The sequence below is a fragment of the Chamaea fasciata genome, unplaced genomic scaffold (genome assembly GCF_029207755.1).
Source record: "Chamaea fasciata isolate MVZ Bird 193981 ecotype frontalis unplaced genomic scaffold, bChaFas1.0.hap1 SCAF_28, whole genome shotgun sequence".
NCBI classification, from domain to species: domain Eukaryota; kingdom Metazoa; phylum Chordata; class Aves; order Passeriformes; family Sylviidae; genus Chamaea; species Chamaea fasciata.
This window is the reverse complement of record NW_027094113.1, coordinates 4,005,958-4,019,616: the sequence shown is the minus strand read 5'-3', so window position 1 is coordinate 4,019,616 and position 13,659 is coordinate 4,005,958. Positions and strand designations below refer to the sequence as shown.

Below are 13,659 nucleotides of genomic sequence, written 5' to 3'. Positions count from 1 at the left end.
CCCTGGGACATTTCTGGGGACATTTTTGGGGACATTCTGGAGACACCCCGGTGACGATCTGGGGACACCCCTGGGGACATCCCTGGGACATTTCTGGGGACATTTTTGGGGACATTCTGGAGACACTCCTGGTGACGATCTGGGGACACCCCTGGGGACATCCCTGGGACATTTCTGGGGACACCCCTGGGACATTTCTGGGGACACTCTGGAGACGCCCCTGGTGACGATCTGGGGACATCTCTGGGACATTTCTGGGGACACCCTTGGGGACATCTCTGTCCCAGCGCTCGGGGCGGGGCGAGAGGCACCGGGCGGGATCCCCCGGGGTGGGGACAGAAACCCCCGGGGTGGGGACAGCAGGACCTGGGGTGGTGACAGCAGCCCCGGGGACAGCAGCAGGACACGTCACAGGTATTTCTTGTCCCGGGCCAGGCCCGGGCGGGCCCGGGGCACGAAGAAGGCCGGGCGGCGGCGGCAGCGCAGCGCCAGCAGCAGCGGGCACAGCGCCAGCAGCGCGTTGGAGAGCAGGAACCCCCCGAGAGCCTCGTCCGGGGTCTGGTACGGGAACGGCGTCCGCGGGTGCAGCGAGGAGCCCACGTGGGCGAACTGAGCCTGGGGAACGGCCACGGCGTGGGGAAAGCCCGGCCCGAAAATGGGGCAAAGCCCCGGTCCGAAAATGGGGCAAAATCCCGGCCCGAAAAGGGGCAAAACCCTGGCCCGAAAAGGGGCAAAACCCGGCCCGAAAATGGGGCAAAATCCCGGCCCTAAAATGGGGCAAAGCTCCGGCCCGAAAAGGGGCAAAACCCGACCCTAAAAGGGGCAAAACCCCGGCCCCAAAGGGTGCAAACTCCAGCCCCAAAGGGTGCAAAGCTCTGGCCCTAAAAGGTGCAAACTCCCAGCACTAAAATGTGCAAATCCCCCACCCTAAAATGTTCAGGATCCCGGCCCTAAAAGGGGCAAAACCCTGGCCCTAAAAGGGGCAAAACCCCAGCTCCAAAGGGTGCAAACCTCTGGCCCTAAAAGGTGCAAAGCCCCGGTCCTAAAAGGTGAAAACTCCTGGTCCCAAAAAGTGCAAACCCCAACCCCAAAGGGTGCAAATCCCCGGCCCTAAAAGGTGCAAACCCCCGGCCCCGAAGGGTGCAAAGCTCTGGCCCTAAAAGGTGCAAACCCCCGGCCCTAAAAGGTGCAAACCCCCGACCCCAAAGGGTGCAAACCCCCGGCCCTAAAAGGTGCAAACCCCCGGCCCCGAAGGGTGCAAAGCTCTGGCCCTAAAAGGTGCAAACCCCCGGCCCTAAAAGGTGCAAACCCCCGGCCCTAAAAGGTGCAAACCCCCGGCCCTAAAAGGTGCAAGCCCCCAACCCCAAAGGGAGCAGCCCCCTGAGCCCAGAAGGTGCAAATCCGCGACCCCAAAGGGTGCAAAGCCCCGGCCCCAAAGGCGCGAACGGCCGAGGGGATTCTGGCCCCGGCCCGTCCTGTCCATAGCCCCGCTGCGTCTCCTTCCCGTTTGTGTCCCACTAACCCCAAATCCCGCGGCCTGAGGCAACTACGGGCCAGCCCGGCTGCTCCGCTGCGGATCTGTGCCCTAAAACCGGGAGCTGCACCCTAAAACGGGCATTTCTCCTCCGAATCCCAGGATTTCCCCCCAAATCCCGGGATTTTGGGGCCACCCGGTTGTGATTTCTCCCAAACCCCCGAATGCGCCGAATTTTTTCCCCCCAAACCCCGGGATATCTCCCCAGATCCTGTGACTTCCCCCCCAGCCCAAGGATTTCCCTCAAATCCTGGGACTTTGGAGCTGCCGCCCTCTCGGGATTTCCCCTCAAACCCCCAGGTTCTCCCCCCAGACCCTCGAATTTCCCCCCTAAATCCCAGGATTTCTCCCCCCAAATCCCAGGATTTCTCCCCCCAAACCCCGGGATTTTGGGGCCGCCCTTTTGGGATTCTCCCCCACAACCCCCCAGATCCTGAGCTTTCCCCCTCAAATCCCAGGATTTCCCCCCAAATCCCAGGATTTCTCCCCCCAAACCCCCGGGTTTTGGGGCCGCCCTTTTGGGATTCTCCCCCAAACCCCTGGATTTTCCCCCCAGATCCCGGGATTTTCCCCCCTCAAATCCCAGGATTTTGAACCCCCGCGGTTGGGGTGTCCCCCCAGACCCCCGGGTGTCCCCCCAGTCCCGGGCTGGGGGTCCCCACCTGCGCCACGGCGCCGGCGCACAGCAGGCTGCAGTCGGGCAGCCACCAGCAGCCGGGCAGCGCCAGCCCCAGCGCGGCCGCCAGGAGGAAGGGCAGCAGGTAGAACAGGTAGATCAGCATCTGCGGGGACAGCCCGCGGTCACCCCACGTTGTCACCCCACATTGTCACCCCGGGTGGCCCCACCGTCACCCCGGGTGGTCCCGGTGACACCTGAGGGGTCCCCGAGGTGTCCCATCCCCGTGTCCCCTCCCCTGAGGATGAGGAAGGGCGGCAGGTAGAACAGGTAGATCAGCATCTGCGGGGAAAGCCCCGCGGTCACGCCACATTGGTGGCCTCATTGTCCCCCCGGTGTCCCCGTCGCCCCCTCGGTGTCCCCGTTGTCTCCCCCGGTGTCCCCGTCGTCCCCACATTGGTGTCCCCGTTGTCCCCACATTGGTGTCCCCCCCGGTGTCCCCGTCGTCCCCCCCGGTGTCCCCGCTGTCCCCCCGGTGTCCCCGTTGTCGTCCCTCCGATGTCCCCGTCGCCCCCCCGGTGTCCCCGTTGTCGTCCCCTCGTTGTCCCCCCGGTGTCCCCGTTGTCTCCCCCCCGGTGTCCCCGTCGTCCCCCCCGTTGTCCCCATCGTCCCCACATTGGTGTCCCCGTTGTCGCCCCCCCGGTGTCCTCCCGGTGTCCCCCCCGGTGTCCCCGTTGTCGCCCCCCCGCTGTCCCCCCGGTGTCCCCCCCGACCTGCACTTTGGGGTAGCCCACGGGGTCTCTCAGGTAGGGCTCCCGCAGGTAGGTGTAGTCGAAGCACGAGTCGGCCGGGCAGTCCAGGACCACCTGGGGTGGGCGGGCTGGGGTGGGGCAGGGGGTCCTCCTTGGGACCCCCAAAACCCGCCCCGGGACCCCCAAACCAGCCCCGGGATCCCCCAAACCCGCCCCGGGACCCCCAAACCAGCCCCGGGACCCCCAAAACCCGCCCCGGGATCCCCAAACCCGCCCCGGGACCCCCAAAACCCGCCCCGGGATCCCCAAACCCGCCCCGGGACCCCTAAAACCTGCCCCGGGATCCCCAAACCAGCCCCGACCCCCAAAACCCGCCCCGGGACCCCCAAACCCGCCCCGGGACCCCCAGGATCCTCCCCAGGACCCCTGAGCTCCTCCAGGACCATCTCAAGACCCTCCAGAGCCCCCCCGAGACTCCCCCAGAGCCCCTCCAGGACCCTCATGACCCCCCCAAGACCCTCCGGGACCCCCAAGAGCTCCTCCAAGAGCCCCCGAGACCCTTCAAGACCCCCCAAAGCCCCTCCAGGACCCCCCGAAGCCCCTCCAGGACCATCTCAAGACCCTTGTGGAGCCCGCCAAGACCCTCTGGAACCCCCCGAGCCCCTCCAGGACTCCCCAGGAGCCCCCCAGGAGCCCCCGAGCCCCTCCAGGACCCCCCAGGAGCCCCCCAGGAGCCCCCGAGCCCCTCCAGGATCCCCCAGGAGCCCCCCAGGAGCCCCCGAGCCCCTCCAGGACCCCCCAGGAGCCCCCCAGGAGCCCCCGAGCCCCTCCAGGATCCCCCAGGAGCCCCCCAGGAGCCCCCGAGCCCCTCCAGGACCCCCCAGGAGCCCCCCAGGAGCCCCCCAGGACCCCCCGAGCCCCTCCAGGACCCCCCAGGAGCCCCCCAGGAGCCCCCGAGCCCCTCCAGGATCCCCCAGGAGCCCCCCAGGAGCCCCCGAGCCCCTCCAGGACCCCCCAGGAGCCCCCCAGGAGCCCCCCAGGACCCCCCGAGCCCCTCCAGGACCCCCCAGGAGTCCCCCAGGAGCCCCCGAGCCCCTCCAGGAGCCCCCCAGGAGCCCCCCAGCACTCACCAAGCCCCTGAAGAAGGTGAAGGCGGCGCTGAGGATGAGGAGGAGGATGAGGAGCACATCCTGAGGCCGCCGGTGGAGGGGTTTGCTCTGCTCCTCGGCGATCTGGGACGGGAATTTGGGGGGTTCTGGGGGGTCCTGACCCGGCCCTGGGACCCCCGAACCCCGCGGTGGGGCCTCACCTGCCGGGCGCTGAGCGGGGGCAGCGCCCGGGGCTGCTGCAAGAGGCGGCGGCCGGTCCAGGTGAGGAGGAGGAGGTAGGGCAGGTTGAGGAGGAAGGACGGGCTCAGCTCGGGGCTGTATTTGCCTGCGGGAGAGAGCGCGGGGTGGGCGCGGAGCCTTCCTCCTCATCCTCCTCCTCTTCCTCCTCCTTATTCCTCTTCCTCCTCTCCTTTCCTCCGATTCCTTCTTCCTCCTCCTCCTCCTCCCTCCTCCTTCTTCTCCTTCCTCCTCTTCCTCCTCTCCTTTCCTCCTACTCTTTCTTCCTCCTCCTCCTCCCTCCTTGTTCTTCTCCTTCCTCCTCTTCATCCTCCTTCTCCTTCCTCCTCCTCCCTCTACCTCCTCTTCCTCCTTCCCTTTCCTCTTCCTCCTCCTTCCTCCTTCTCTTCCTCCTCCTCCTCCTCCTCACCGATCAGGTTTCCCAGCAGGAACACCACGGCGCTCATCAGCATCGAGCCCAGCCAGAAGAGACCCAGGTCCCGGTAATTCCTCCTGCGGGGGCAGCGGGAGACCCCTCCTCAAAATCCGGGAGTTTTTAATCCCCCGGGAGACCCCTCCTCAAAATCCGGGAGTTTTTAATCCCCCCGGGAGACCCCTCCTCAAAATCCGGGAGTTTTTAATTCCCCGGGAGACCCCTCCTCAAAATCCGGGAGTTTTTAATTCTCCCGGGAGACCCCTCCTCAAAATCCGGGATATTTTAAGCACCCCCCCCCCCCCCGGGAGCACTGGGAGCCCCCTCCTCAGGAATTGGGGATTCTCCCACCTCCCCGAGTCCCCTCCTTAGGAAATCCGGGAATTCCGCCACCCCCCCTCGCCCCCTCCTCAGAAATTCAGGATTCTCCAGCCCTCCCCACCCCTCGAGCCCCCTCCTCAGGGATTCGGGATTTTCCAGCCCCATCCTCGGGAAATTCGGGATTTCCCACTGCCCCGAGCCGCCCCTCAGGAATTTGGGGATTCTCCAGCTCCCCCCACCCCCTCCCTCAGAAATTTGGGGATTCTCCAGCCCCCCCTCGGGAATTTGGGGATTCTCCAGCCCCCCCCCCTCAGAAATTTGGGGATTCTCCAGCCCCCCCCCTCAGGAATTGGGGATTCTCCAGCCCCCCCTCAGGAATTTGGGGATTCTCCAGCCCCCCCTCAGGAATTTGGGGATTCTCCAGCCCCCCCAGCCCCCCCTCAGGAATTTGGGATTCTCCAGCCCCTCCCCTCAGGAACTGGGGATTCTCCAGCCCCCCCTCAGGAACTGGGGATTCTCCCGACCCCTGCCCGGCCCCGGCCCCCCGAGCCGGGCGCTCTGCGGCCCCCTCCGGGGGCTCCGGGCTCCGCTCCCGCGCACCTGCTCCCCGCGGCGGCGGCCAGCGCCAGGCAGAGCCCGCAGTGCACGGAGCCGGCCCAGTAACAGCCCAGCAGCCCGTGCGCCGTGCGCAGGTGAGCGGCGCCCTGCGGGACGGGCGGCGGGTCACACCGGGCTGGGGACACAGGGGACGGCGAGGGGACAGCGGGGACATCGGGGACAACGAGGGGACAGCGGGGACAACGAGGGGACATCGGGGACAACGAGGGGACATCGGGGACAACGAGGGGACAGCGGGGACGGCGGGGACGGCGGGGACGGCGGGGACGGCGGGGACGGCGGGGACGGCGGGGACGGCGGGGACGGCGGGTCACCCCGGGAATGGGACACCGGGTTACACAGGGATGGGACAGCGGGTCACACCGGGGTCACACCGGGGGCACACCGGGGGGGGACACCGGGGGGGGACACCGGGGGGGGACACCGGGGGGGGACACCGGGAGGGGACACCGGGAGGGGACACCGTGTCACCCCGGGGTGGGGACACCGGGAGGGGACACCGGGGGGACACACCGTGTCACTCCGGGGTGGGGACACCGGGAGGGGACACCGGGGGGGGGACACCGTGTCACCCCGGGGTGGGGACACCGGGAGGGGACACCGGGGGGGGGACACCGTGTCACTCCGGGGTGGGGACACCGGGAGGGGACACCGGGGGGGGACACCGTGTCACGCGGGGGTCCCGGGCGGGCTGTGGGGCGGGCCGGCACCTCCCGCACGAAGGTCTCGGTGACGCCCGCGATGAGCCCGTCCTCCTCCAGCGCCACCAGCAGATCCACGGCCGACACGAAGGAGAACGCCACGAACACTGCCGGCAGCGGGGGGTCCGGGCGGGGTCCCCAAAACCCCAGAGCCCAAATCCCTGCTCCGGGTGGGACCCCCAAAACCCCAGAGCCCAAATCCCAAATCCCTGCTCCGTGCGGGACCCCCAAAACCCCAGAGCCCAAATCCCTGCTCCGGGCGGGGTCCCCAAAACCCCACAGCCCAAATCCCTGCTCCGGGCGGGGTCCCCAAAATCCCAGAGCCCAAATCCCTGCTCCGGGTGGGACCCCCAAAACCCCACAGCCCAAATCCCTGCTCTGTGCGGGACCCCCAAAACCCCACAGCCCAAATCCCTGCTCCGGGTGGGACCCCCAAAATCCCAAATCCCAAATCCCAAATCCCTGCTCCGTGCGGGGTCCCCAAAACCCCACAGCCCAAATCCCTGCTCCGGGCGGGACCCCCAAAACCCCACAGCCCAAATCCCTGCTCCGGGTGGGACCCCCAAAACCCCACAGCCCAAATCCCTGCTCCGGGTGGGACCCCCAAAATCCCAAATCCCAAATCCCTGCTCCGTGCGGGGTCCCCAAAACCCCACAGCCCAAATCCCTGCTCCGGGTGGGACCCCCAAAATCCCAAATCCCAAATCCCTGCTCCGTGCGGGGTCCCCAAAACCCCACAGCCCAAATCCCTGCTCCGGGTGGGACCCCCAAAATCCCAAATCCCAAATCCCTGCTCCGTGCGGGACCCCAAAAATCCCAAATCCCAAATCCCTGCTCCGGGCGGGGTCCCCAAAACCCCAGAGCCCAAATCCCTGCTCTGTGCGGGACCCCCAAAACCCCACAGCCCAAATCCCTGCTCCGTGCGGGGTCCCCAAAACCCCAGAGCCCAAATCCCTGCTCCGGGCGGGACCCCCAAAACCCCAGAGCCCAAATCCCTGTGGGGCCCTCACATCCCCCAAAATCCCAAATCCCAAATCCCTGCTCAGTGCGGGGTCCCTCAGAATCCCAAATCCCTGCCCTGGGTGGGATCTGCAGATCCCCCAAATCCCAAACTCCTGCTCCACGTGGGTCCCCCCAAATCCCAGATCCCAGATCCCTGTTCCATGGGGGTCTGACAACCACAGCTCTCCCCAAACCCCAAACCCCAAACTCCCAACCCCAAATCCCAAACTTCAAACCCCAGACCCCAAACCCCAAACTCCCAACCCCAGACCCCAGACCCCAAACTCCAGACCCCAAACTCCCAACCCCAAACCCCAGACCCCAAACCCCAAACTCCCAACCCCAGACCCCAGACCCCTCCCCGGGGTCTCACCGCAGTACAGGGGGTCCTGGAAGAGGCTGAAGTCCCCGGTGAGGATGAGGAGGGTGACGAGGCCGAGGAGCACCAGGGTCACGGTCAGGGCCAGCGTTGTGGGGCTGCGGTGGGATCGGGGACACTGCAGGGCCTGACCCCGATCCCCCGATCCCATTAAAGGGATGGATTCCCGGATCCAGGCCAGATCCAGCCCCTGTCCCGGGGTGGATCCCCGGATCCAGGCCAGATCCAGCCCCTGTCCCGGGGTGGATTCCCGGATCCAGGCCAGATCCAGCCCCTGTCCCGGGGTGGATTCCCGGATCCAGGCCAGATCCAGCCCCTGTCCCAGGGTGGATTCCCGGATCCAGGCCAGATCCAGCCCATCCCGGGGTGGATTCCCGGACCCAGGACAAACCCTGTTCCCTGTTTCCCGTTCCCCGTCCCCGGGGGTCCCTCCCTCTTCCCATTCCCCGTTCCCCGTTCCCGGGGCTCCCTGCCCGGTCCCGCTGTCCCCTGTGTCCCCGTTGTCCCCGCCGTCCCCGCTCTGTCCCCTGTGTCCCCGCTCTGTCCCGGTGTCTCCGCGGTGTCCCCGCTGTCCCCGCTCTGTCCCCTGTGTCCCCGCTCTGTCCCCCGTGTCCCCGCTCTGTCCCCGCTCTGTCCCCGCCGCCCCCGCTCTGTCCCCGCTCTGTCCCCCCTCTGTCCCCCGTGTCCCCGCTGTCCCCGTGTCCCCGCCGCACTCACGGCAGGGCGGCGGCGGCGCTGACCCCCAGGGCGGCGGGCAGGGCGAGCAGGGGGGCGGCCAGGCCGGCCGGGAGCTGCATCCCGGCCCCGCCGCCGCCTCCGGGCCGCGGACTTCGGCCCCGCCACCGCCCCGGGCACACGGCGCCCTTAAAGCCGCAGGGACACCGCGGGGACAGCGGGGACAGCGGGGACACGGACAGGGACAGCGGGACACGGGCAGGGACAGCGGGACACGGGCAGGGACAGCGGGGACACGGGGGACAGAGCGGGGACACGGGCAGGGACAGCGGGGACAGCGGGGACACCGCGGGGACACGGGCAGGGACAGCGGGGACACCGGGGGCAGGGACAGCGGGGACAGCGGGACACGGGGGACAGAGCAGGGACACCGGGGACACCGCGGGGACACGGGCAGGGACAGCGGGACACGGGGGACACGGGCAGGGACAGCGGGGACACGGGGGACAGAGCAGGGACAGCGGGACACGGGGGACACGGGCAGGGACAGCGGGGACACCGCGGGGACACGGGCAGGGACAGCGGGACACGGGGGACACGGGCAGGGACAGCGGGGACGGGCAGGGGCACCGCGGGGACAGCGGGACACGGAATTCCCGAGCCATTATCCCGGATTTTCGGGAAGGGAACCCAGAATTCCCGAGCCTTTATCCCGGATTTTCGGGAAGGGAACCCAGAATTCCCCAGCCTTTATCCCGGATTTTCAGGAGGATTGAAGGGATGGGAAGCGGCTTTTCCAAGGGCTGCACATCCCGCCGAGAGCTCGGAATTCCCGAGCGTTTATCCCGGATTTTCGGGAGGATTGAAGGGCTCCACATCCCTCTGGAAAGCCGGAATTCCCGAGCCTTGATCCCGGATTTTGCGGAAGGAAACTCGGAATTCCCAGCCCTTGGAACATCATATCCCTGAGCGAATTTCCCGAGGAATTCCAAACTTCCCGCGGCTCCCGAGCCCCACCCCGGGCGGCGGCTCCGCCTTTTCCCGGATTCCCAAATCGATCCCTCGGGAATTCGCCCTTTGGCCCGGCCGTTCCTCAGGGATGTTCCCGGCTGGATTTTGCCCTGGGATTGTCCCTGTGGGAGACACGCCCGGGAATGGGAACGGGAATGAACCCGGGGGATAAAATCTGGGGGGATAAACCTTGGGAATAAAACCTGGGAATAAACCCGGGGGATAAAACCTGGGAATAAACCCGGGGGATAAAACCTGGGAATAAACCCGGGGAATAAAACCTGGGAATAAACCCGGGGAATAAAACCTGGGAATAAACCCGGGGGATAAAACCTGGGAATAAACACGGGGAATAAAACCTGGGAATAAACCCGGGGAATAAAACCTGGGAATAAACCCGGGGGATAAAACCTGGGAATAAACCCGGGGGATAAAACCTGGGAATAAACCCGGGGGATAAAACCTGGGAATAAACACGGGGGATAAATCTTGGGAATAAACCCGGGGTTCGGCCTCGGGGATTGGGAATGGGATAAGGAATCATCCCATAGCAGCAAAAAATCCCCCCCAAAAACACCCCCCCCCCAAAAAAAAATTCCCAAAATTCCCCAAATTCCCAAAACCTAAAAAAACCCACAAAAAACCCAAACCAACCAAACCCCCCCCCCAAAAAAAAACCCCACAAAAATGGGAAGGAAAAAACCCAAAAAGGATTTTGGGATGGATGATTCCATGGAAAAGCTTTCCAGCTTTTCCCCGGGAATCCTGCACTTGGGAGAAGTGGGAGGGGAGGGGCGAGAAATCGAGGTTGGGCTGGGGGAATGAAGGAATAAAGGAAGGGAAAAGGGAGGGAGGAAAAGGGAAAAAGAAGGAAAAAGAAAAGGAGAAAGAAGGAATAAATGGAATTTTGGCCCCGGGATTTCAGCGGAATACCGGGTTTGGCCGTGGTGACGCTTCAGCCGGGAATTCCCGCCGGGAACAGCCCGAATTCCCACATTCCCACGCCCTGAGCGCCGCAATCCCCTGGAATAAACCCGGATTTCCCCACCCCCCCTTTCTTTCCCTGCTCCCAAAAATCCCTTTCTCAAACCTCCGAATTCCCGGGGAAATTCCGGGATGGGGATCCAAGGGTGACCTCGGTCCCTGCGGAGCTGCCCAGGGTTTCATCGGGATTTCCCGATTTTCCCCCAATTCCCGGCTCCCGACTTTGGGATTCGCCTTGGATAAACCCTCCCAACCCCGCCAAAGAAAAGGAGCCAAATCCAGCTTTTTTTTTTTTTCCCTAAAAAATCCTTGGAAAACGGAGCTCCAGGGCGGCACCTCCCACCCTAAAAATAAAGAATCCCTCCCTTCCCCCCCAAAAAAAATAAAATTCCAAGGATTAGCCCGAAGGAACAAAGAAGTTTCATTTTATTTACAGACTCCTTGAAGAAAAAGCGGAATTTCCCGAGCTTTGGGGCCGGGGGTTCGGGGTTTATTTTCCCTAAGGGTGGTTTGGGATTTTGTGGGATTTGGGGGTTTTTCCCCAGAGCTTTTGGGATTTTGTGGGATTTTTTTTCCCCAAGGTTTTTGGAATTTTGTGGGATTTTTTTTTCCCAAAAGTTTGATTTGGGATTTTGTTGGGGTTTTTTTTTCCCCAAAGTTTGATTTGGGATTTTGTTGGATTTTTTCCCATTTTTTTGAATTTTGTTGGATTTTTTTTCCCAAAGATTGATTTGGGATTTTGTTGGATTTTTTTTTTCCCCAAAGTTTCTGGAATTTTGTGGGATTTTTTCCCAAAGTTTTTTGAATTTTGTTGGATTTTTTTCCCCAAAGTTTGATTTGGGATTTTGTTGGATTTTTTCCCATTTTTTTGAATTTTGTTGGATTTTTTTTCCCAAAGATTGATTTGGGATTTTGTTGGATTTTTTCCCAGTTTTTTGAATTTTGTTGGATTTTTTTCCCAAAGTTTGATTTGGGATTTTTGGAAATTTTTTCCCCAAAGTTTTTGGAATTTTGTTGGATTTTTTCCCAAAGTTTTTTGAATTTTGTTGGATTTTTTTTCCCCAAAGTTTGATTTGGGATTTTTGGAAATTTTTTCCCCAAAGTTTTTGGAATTTTGTGGGATTTTTCCCAAAGTTCAGCTTCGGAATTTTGGGTTTTTCTGTCACCCCAAAACACAGGAGGTGTTGGTAAAATCCCTGGGACAGGGAATAAATCCCCCCCCACATCCCAAAAATCCTGAAATTCCCCCCAAAATCTCTGGGCTTTGGGATCCCAAGACAAAACCAAGGAACGAAATCCCCTCCTCCCGGAGCAGCACCAGATCTGCCATTCCCAAAAAAATCCCAAATCCCTTTTTGGGGGGATTTTTTGGGGGTTTTTTTTGGGGGTGGAGCTGCTCCAAACCTTCTGTCCCAAAATAAAAAAAAAGCTGGATAATAGCAGGGAAAAGAAAAAAAAAAAAGAATAGAGATGGAGAATGAAGTTTGGGATAAGAATTCCCAGGAAATCCGGTGGGAAAAACCAATCCTCAGTAGTAAGGTCGTCGTGGGTTGTTCTGTAGGGAGGAAAAAACAATGGAAAAATCATCAGGATCGGGGATTTTATCCCAAAAATCAGCAGCTGGATTCTCTGGGCAAGCCACTGGAATGGGAGGTTTTTTCCCAGGTTTTTCCCCCCGAAATTTTTGGCTGGGAAGGGAAAAGGGAAAATCCCTTTTTTTGGGATTTTTTTTTCCCCCCTGGCAATGGTAATTCCAAAGAAATCTCGTGGGATTCATGGAAGAGCTTCCCTTGGGAGGGGTTGGACCGGGATATAGCCGGAAATAAAACCGGGATTGGGAGGAACAAATGAATGGGAAGGAGAATTCTGCATCCCGGGAATGCTGGGAGGATGAATTGGTTCAGGGTGAGCAGAGAATCCAAGAGGGGCTTGAGTTTTCCGGCTGCCAACGTTCCCAGGATTCCCAGACCTGAGATTCCAGGGATCCGTCCTGTTCCCATTCCAGGGATCCGTCCTGTTCCCATTCCAGGGATCTGTCCCTGCCCCATTCCAGGGATCTGTCCCTGCCCCATTCCAAGGGATCCGTCCTGTTCCCATTCCAGGGATCCGTCCTGTTCCCATTCCAGGGATCTGTCCCTGTTCCCATTCCAGGGATCCGTCCTGTTCCCATTCCAGGGATCTGTCCCTGTTCCCATTCCAGGGATCCGTCCTGTTCCCATTCCAGGGATCTGTCCCTGCCCCATTCCAGGGATCTGTCCCTGCCCCATTCCAAGGGATCCGTCCTGTTCCCATTCCAGGGATCCGTCCTGTTCCCATTCCAGGGATCTGTCCCTGTTCCCATTCCAGGGATCCGTCCTGTTCCCATTCCAGGGATCTGTCCCTGTTCCCATTCCAGGGATCCGTCCTGTTCCCATTCCAGGGATCTGTCCCTGTTCCCATTCCAGGGATCCGTCCTGTTCCCATTCCAGGGATCTGTCCTGTTCCCATTCCAGGGATCTGTCCTGTTCCCATTCCAGGGATCTGTCCTGTTCCCATTCCAGGGATCTGTCCTGTTCCCATTCCAGGGATCTGTCCTGTTCCCATTCCAGGGATCTGTCCTGTTCCCATTCCAGGGATCTGTCCCTGTTCCCATTCCAGGGATCTGTCCCTGCCCCATTCCAGGGATCTGCCCCTGCCCCATTCCAAGGGATCCGTCCTGTTCCCATTCCAGGGATCTGTCCTGTTCCCATTCCAGGGATCCGTCCTGTTCCCATTCCAGGGATCTGTCCCTGTTCCCATTCCAGGGATCTGCCCTGTTCCCATTCCAGGGATCCGTCCTGTTCCCATTCCAGGGATCTGTCCCTGCCCCATTCCAAGGGATCCGTCCTGTTCCCATTCCAGGGACTCTCCCTCATCACTGGCTCCATCCCATTCCCATTCCCATTGCCATTCCCATTGCCATGATCCCAATCCCAAATCAGCAGGTTCGGCCAGAAGTGGGATGCCAGCATTGATCCCACTGCCATCCCCCTCCTCCCACCCCTGATCCCATTCCCGTTATCCCAACTCCTGATCCCACTCCCGTTATCCCAACTCCTGATCCCATTCCCGTTATCCCAATCCCCCATTCCCAATACCCCAATCCCATTACCCCAATACCCCAATCCCAATATCCCATTCCCGTTATCCCAATCCTGTTATCCCAACTCCTGATCCCATTCCCGTTATCCCATTCCCGTTATCCCAATCCCCCATTCCCAATACCCCAATCCCAATATCCAATTACCCCAATATCCCAATCCCAATATCCCAATCCTGTTATCCCATTC

At 61.6% G+C, this 13,659-nt stretch overlaps 2 protein-coding genes across 3 annotated transcripts in view; both read right to left on the bottom strand.

The window, feature by feature from the left end:
• Window positions 1-317: 317 nt before the first annotated feature.
• On the bottom strand, window positions 318-8,495 carry TM6SF2 (transmembrane 6 superfamily member 2). Its single transcript, XM_066205535.1, has 10 exons — window positions 8,399-8,495; window positions 7,676-7,779; window positions 6,310-6,407; window positions 5,582-5,685; window positions 4,658-4,740; window positions 4,212-4,336; window positions 4,033-4,134; window positions 2,924-3,016; window positions 2,197-2,316; window positions 318-615 (listed from the first exon to the last, which is right to left on the bottom strand). Exons 1-10 carry the CDS (start codon window positions 8,476-8,478, stop codon window positions 409-411), a joined length of 1,116 nt encoding a protein of 371 aa, XP_066061632.1. The 5' UTR covers window positions 8,479-8,495; the 3' UTR covers window positions 318-408.
• A 2,264-nt stretch (window positions 8,496-10,759) lies between these two features.
• Window positions 10,760-13,659, bottom strand: part of SUGP1 (SURP and G-patch domain containing 1) — a 28,275-nt gene continuing 25,375 nt past the window's right edge. For both annotated transcript variants that reach the window (XM_066205611.1, XM_066205612.1), the window contains exon 14: window positions 10,760-11,906. The gene's annotated coding sequence lies outside the window, so the exon portion shown is untranslated. The remainder of the gene's footprint in view (window positions 11,907-13,659) is intronic.

Excerpts from the sequence above, each read along its gene's own strand:
- TM6SF2 (XM_066205535.1), bottom strand. The coding sequence starts at position 8,478 with ATGCAGCTCCCGGCCGGCCTGGCCGCCCCCCTGCTCGCCCTGCCCGCC. Across the intron at positions 6,408-7,675 it reads CCAGGACCCCCTGTACTGCG|TGTTCGTGGCGTTCTCCTTC; the intron begins GTGAGACCCCGG and ends CGCTGCCGGCAG. Across the intron at positions 4,135-4,211 it reads CCCCGCTCAGCGCCCGGCAG|ATCGCCGAGGAGCAGAGCAA; the intron begins GTGAGGCCCCAC and ends TTCCCGTCCCAG.